General features: G+C 51.3%; 1 protein-coding gene across 1 annotated transcript in view; it reads right to left on the bottom strand.

Moving 5' to 3' along the window:
- Positions 1–206: 206 nt before the first annotated feature.
- Positions 207–6,474, bottom strand: part of LOC120042516 (SLIT-ROBO Rho GTPase-activating protein 2B-like) — a 52,719-nt gene continuing 46,451 nt past the window's right edge. Inside the window, exons 12-18 of the mRNA XM_038987347.1 lie at positions 6,230–6,257; positions 5,781–5,811; positions 4,008–4,068; positions 3,593–3,670; positions 3,283–3,417; positions 2,314–2,419; positions 207–399 (exon numbers count right to left, since the gene is read on the bottom strand). Of these exons, the coding sequence (XP_038843275.1) occupies positions 207–399; positions 2,314–2,419; positions 3,283–3,417; positions 3,593–3,670; positions 4,008–4,068; positions 5,781–5,811; positions 6,230–6,257 (632 nt within the window). The remainder of the gene's footprint in view (positions 400–2,313; positions 2,420–3,282; positions 3,418–3,592; positions 3,671–4,007; positions 4,069–5,780; positions 5,812–6,229; positions 6,258–6,474) is intronic.

Below are 6,474 nucleotides of genomic sequence, written 5' to 3'. Positions count from 1 at the left end.
CCATCATGTTGTCCTCACTGTACTGGGACAGGCTGGGGAGAGAGGACAGCAGGTTATAGGGATCCATCATGTTGTCCTCACTGTACTGGGACAGGCTGGGGAGAGAGGACAGCAGGTTATAGGGATCCATCATGTTGTCCTCACTGTACTGGGACAGGCTGGGGAGATAGGATAGCAGGTTATAGAGATCCATCATGTTGTCCTCACTACTGGGACAGGCTGGGGAGAGAGGACAGCAGGTTATAGGGATCCATCATGTTGTCCTCACTGTACTGGGACAGGCTGGGGAGAGAGGACAGGAGGTCACTGTACTGGGACAGGCTAGGGAGAGAGGACATGAGGTCACTGTACTGGGACAGGCTGGGGAGAGAGGACAGGAGGTCACTGTACTGGGGCAGGCTGAGGAGAGAGGACAGGAGGTCACTGTATTGGGATAGGCTGGGGAGAGAGGACAGGAGGTCACTGTACTGGGATAGGCTGGGGAGAGAGGACAGGAGGTCACTGTACTGGGACAGGCTGGGGAGAGAGGACAGGAGGTCACTGTACTGGGACAGGCTGGGGAGAGAGGACAGGAGGTCACTGTACTGGGACAGGCTGGGGAGAGAGGACAGGAGGTCACTGTACTGGGACAGACTGGGGAGAGAGGACAGGAGGTCACTGTACTGGGACAGGCTGGGGAGAGAGGACAGGAGGTCACTGTACTGGGACAGGCTGGGGAGAGAGGACAGGAGATCACTGTACTGGGACAGGCTGGGGAGAGAGGACAGGAGGTCACTGTACTGGGACAGGCTGGGGAGAGAGGACAGGAGGTCACTGTACTGGGACAGGCTGGGGAGAGAGGACAGGAGATCACTGTACTGGGACAGGCTGGGGAGAGAGGACAGGAGGTCACTGTACTGGGACAGGCTGGGGAGAGAGGACAGGAGGTCACTGTACTGGGACAGGCTGGGGAGAGAGGACAGGAGGTCACTGTATTGGGACAGGCTGGGGAGAGAGAACAGGAGGTCACTGTACTGGGACAGGCTGAGGAGAGAGGACAGGAGGTCACTGTACTGGGACAGGCTGAGGAGAGAGGACATGAGGTCACTGTACTGGGACAGACTGGGGAGAGAGGACAGGAGGTCACTGTACTGGGACAGGCTGGGGAGAGAGGACAGGAGGTCACTGTACTGGGACAGACTGGGGAGAGAGGACAGGAGGTCACTGTACTGGGACAGGCTGGGGAGTGGACAGCAGGTTATAGGGAAGGGTTAAACCTGAACACATGCAAACACAAACACAAACACACACAAAATGGTTAATCTATAAAGCTCTCAGGCAGCTCATAACCTCTTTAGCGTGCTTGTCTTTCTATTCCATACCACTTAATAAAGAATGCATTTGATTGGTGCTTTAAAGGGAGTTTCCACCATAATTTATTGTGTGAATGAGTTCACCCCCGGGGACAAAGGTAGACAGTTTGACCACAACCTCAAACCTCAGACATCATGGTGTGTGTGAGTTATGGAGGATGGAGGTATGAGAGCAGAGGATGAGTCCTGGGGGATAGATAGGGTCAGGTGTGTTGGGGGTCATGTTAAATCACTTGGACCAAATGGACCAGCTCCAAACTGGATTTATGATGTGGTCTCTCGGGAACACTGAAAACTACCTCTCAAGTTACACTCCTCTCTCTCTTTTCCCCTCTCTCTCTCTCCCTCTCTCTCTCTCCCTCTCTCTAAACCTTCGCCCCCACAGAGTGGAGGGTTTAGTCGTCAAAGCTAAGACTCAATTAGATTTGGCCTATTTTAGGTGTGTGTGTGTGTGTCTTTGTGGTGGTAGGAGCATTAGAAGTGAAGTCTGTAGCTTGGTCTGTGTGTGTGTGTGTGTGTGTGTGTGTGTGTGTGTGTGTGTGTGTGTGTGTGTGTGTGTGTGTGTGTGTGTGTGTGTGTGTGTGTGTGTGTGTGTGTTGTAGTAGTAGTAGTACTAGTAGTAGCATTAGTAAAGGGTGATTCTGGCACGTCTGCTGTCCTTTATGACCCAGGACGGACAGACACATTCATACCAGCCTGGGAAAAACACACACACACACCACAGACTCACACACAAGCGAGCACACACCACTGGCTGGAGAAACCATATGGCTAGACACAGTAGGGGGAGAGATGGCGTGAGGAAGGAGACGTTGTGACTGGGTTTGTGTAACCAGTGGCTAAGTCAGTGGCTGGAAGTGCAGTCAGCGGTGGGATCCCCACTAGTGTTACTCACGGGTTCAGATGGAGCTGTAGTAATGTTCAAGTAGCGTTGTAGTAGCGTTAGTACAGTGTTACTCACTGGTTGAGGAAGGCGAACAGGTATCTCATGATGATGAGAGTGTTGCTGGGCAGAGTCAGCAGAACCTTCCTGATGTGGACAGCCCTCTCCTGCAGGTTCTCCATTGCTGAAACAGTACACACACACAAAGGGTTAACACACACACACACACACACACACACACACACACACACACATCGCACAATACACACACACACATACACACACACACATCGCACAATACACACACACACATACACACACAAACACACAGAATATGAGGGAGAAAGAGAGAGAATATGAGGGAGGGAGAAAGAGAGATAGAGAGAATATGAGGGAGGGAGAAAGAGGGAGAGAGAGAGAGAGAGAATATGAGGGAGGGAGAAAGAGAGAGAGAGAGAATTTGAGGGAGGGAGAAAGATGGAGAGAGAGAGAGAGAGAGAATATGAGGGAGGGAGAAAGAGAGAGAGAGAATATGAGGGAGGGAGAAAAAGGGAGAGAGAGAGAGAGAATATGAGGGAGGGAGAAAGATGGAGAGAGAGGGAGAGAATGAGGGAGGGAGAAAGAGAGAGAGAGAGAATATGAGGGAGGGAAAAAAAGAGAGAGAGGATATGAGAGAGAGAGAGAGAGAGAGAGAGAGAATATGAGGGAGGGAAAAAAAGAGAGAGAGGATATGAGGGAGAGAGAGAGAGAGAGAGAGAGAGAGAGAGAGAGACTGTTAGTTAGTTATAGCAGAAATAGGAGACAGAAGGAAAGGGCCACAGCTGGACACAAACTGTAACAGACTTCCCCTGAAATACACAAACACACACGCACTAACACACACACACACACACACACACACACACACACACACACACACACACACACACACACACACACACACACACACACACACACACACACACACACACACACACACACACACACACCACTCTGAACAGTGTATAGTAAGATAATGTAAAAGGCGTGGGTCTGGCGGAGACTCACAGACACAGGATATGATGTCATGGAAGACTTCCTTGGGGAAGAGGGCGTGGTCCAGTCCTCTGAAGTAGAGCTTTAGAACACCAGCGATGGAGTCCATGTCATGATCATTCTGATCTCCTGCCAACGGGTCCTCACCTACAGACGGGGTGGGGGAATAAAGACAGAGAGAATGTGAAAGAGAGAAAGATCGGGTGGGGTAAGAAAGAAGCGGAATGATATAAGGGGGGGTAAAGGAATATTGTGAGAGATAAGCAGGTCCTTCTGTTTATGCTATGGCTGGTGCTGGGCTTTCTGGGTAGTGTAGTCTTACCTCTCTCAAAGGCGTTCTTGATGTCATTGACCTCCACCTGAGAGCCAGACACTCTGAAGATGCCCTCATGGTGCAGACCTGCAGACAGAGGGGAAGAGATACAGAGAGAGAGAGGTTGGGGATAGAGGGTGGAGAGAGAGAGGGGGACGATAGAGAGAGGGGGAAAGAGAGAGGGGGAGAGAAAGATAGATAGAGAGGGGGAGAGAGAGCCCGCGAGAGAGAGAGGGGTGTTACTGATCTTCTAGATGACAGACACAGGCCCTTCATTCTTCTGTTGTGTTTCAATCATTTATATTGCAAATTCACAATACTTAGGGCAAAGCCAACAACAAAAAATCCATCCACGCAGAGACACAGCCAATCCTTGGCCCAGGAAACAGACAGCCAATCTGAGTTCAGAGCAGGGCATCCTCACCATGGCGACTGATGAAGCGGATACAGCTCTCCACCATCAGAGGGATGACATGGCCAGCCTCCTGAGAGAGGAGGAGAGAAGAGGAGGATTAGAGGAGCATAGAATACACGGCCCAGGTAACCAGTAGGGGGGAGGGGGATGGGGAATGGAGAGGGATGGAGAGAATTCCCTGACCATTTCCCTCTGTAAGACAGCGGGGAGGAGGAGGGGAGGAGGGGAGAGAAGGATGGAGAGAATTCCCTGACCATTTCCCTCTGTAAGACAGCGGGGAGGAGGAGGGGAGGAGGGGAGAGAAGGATGGAGAGAATTCCCTGACCATTTCCCTCTGTAAGACAGCGGGGAGGAGGAGGGGAGGAGCTGAGAGAGGGATGGAGAGAATTCCCTGAACATTTCCCTCTGTAAGACAGCGGGGAGGAGGAGGGGAGGAGGGGAGAGAAGGATGGAGAGAATTCCCTGACCATTTCCCTCTGTAAGACAGCGGGGAGGAGGAGGGGAGGAGCTGAGAGAGGGATGGAGAGAATTCCCTGACCATTTCCCTCTGTAAGACAGCGGGGAGGAGGAGGGGAGGAGCTGAGAGAGGGATGGAGAGAATTCCCTGACCATTTCCCTCTGTAAGACAGCGGGGAGGAGGAGGGGAGGAGCTGAGAGAGGGATGGAGAGAATTCCCTGACCATTTCCCTCTGTAGGACAGCGGGGGGGGAGGAGGGGAGGAGGTGAGAGAGGGATAGAGAGAATTCCCTGACCATTTCCCTCTGTAGGACAGCGGGGAGGAGGAGGGGAGGAAGGGAGAGAAGGATGGAGAGAATTCCCTGACCATTTCCCTCTGTAGGACAGCGGGGAGGAGGAGGGGAGGGAGGGAGAGAAGGATGGAGAGAATTCCCTGACCATTTCCCTCTGTAGGACAGCGGGGAGGAGGAGGTGAGAGAGGGATGGAGAGAATTCCTTGACCATTTCCCTCTGTAGGACAGCGGGGAGGAGGAGGGGAGGAGGGGAGAGAAGGATGGAGAGAATTCCCTGACCATTTCCCTCTGTAGGACAGCGGGGAGGAGGAGGGGAGAGAGGGATGGAGAGAATTCCTTGACCATTTCCCTCTGTAGGACAGCGGGGAGGAGGAGGGGAGAGCAGTAGGTACAGTAGCCAGTGTTGAGACAGAGTTCAGACAGGGAGAACATTATTTACACATGGATACAAGAGTCACATATCCAATTCGGCACACAGCACATACAAAAGGAGTCAGACCTGCTTGAACCACACACACATCAAGGAAGAATAGACGTCGGAGGGGGAAGCGCGGGAATACAGAAGCCAGCTGTTGCTAGGAGACAACTTCTTCCCTATTCCCATTGTTTAGGTTTTCCACAGATCACTATCTGACGAGGGCAGGAATCTGGGAAACGTGTGTTGTTTTTGTTGTTGTGCATGTGTATGTGTGTGTGTTACATGTCTGTGTGCATCAGTGCGGTTGTACGCTGTTCAGAAGCTGCCTGCTGTTAGATCTCTGGACGGGGGTGTGACAGCAGAGGATCGTAACAGAAGGCTCCCACTAGGGGGCGCTAGCTACACTCACCACATGGTATAATAGACCAGAAGTCATATTTGCACAACTGTTTCAGATAGTGTAGTCTGTAGACCGAGCATAAGAAAGACATGGGGCTGGAGCGTAACACTACAGGACAGTGGACAGTTTCTCCAGGTAAAAGGTAAAACCACACACACAGCACAGAGAGAGAAGTACACATAGGAAACCACACTCTGAATGGAGAGAGAAATTACCTGATTCCGTAGTGCAGAGTTCCTCCTGTCACTGGAGAGGAGGAAGAGAGGGAAAGAGAGAGAGAAGGGGAGGGAGAGAAAGAAAGAAAGAAAGAGAAAAACATGGCTCTGTCATTACAGCTCCAGAGATACTATTTATACACAACTCTGTGTGAATGATCTATGTGAACTCATGCACACACACACACACACACACACACACACACACACACACACACACACACACACACACACACACACACACACACACACACACACACACACACACACACACACACACACACACACACACACACACACACACACACACACACACACAAACAAACAATGTGCAATATTAGAATGAGTATGTACCCATAAACACACCCTTGTAGCAGTCAAACAGACCTTAGAGCCTACTATTGAATCTCCCAATGGTACGTGTGTGTGTGTTTCTTTACCACACCTACCTGGCAAGGCAACAGTCAGTCTTCTGACCTAAAGCAGGGAAGACACAGGAAGAGGGGGAGGGGAGAGAGAGAGAGCAGAGAGAATAGGAGGGAGGGAGAAAGAGAGAGAGCGCAGGTAGAATAGGAGGGAGGGAGAAAGAGAGAGAAAGAGAGAGGGAGAGAGACTGTTAGTTAGTTATAGTAGAAATAGGAGACAGAAGGAAAGGGCCACAGCTGTACACAAACTGTAACAGACTTCCCCTGAA

Source organism: Salvelinus namaycush, unplaced genomic scaffold (assembly GCF_016432855.1).
Source record: "Salvelinus namaycush isolate Seneca unplaced genomic scaffold, SaNama_1.0 Scaffold701, whole genome shotgun sequence".
NCBI classification, from domain to species: Eukaryota; Metazoa; Chordata; class Actinopteri; order Salmoniformes; family Salmonidae; genus Salvelinus; species Salvelinus namaycush.
Note: the sequence above shows the minus strand (reverse complement) of the source record. Positions and strands in the feature narration are given on the sequence as shown.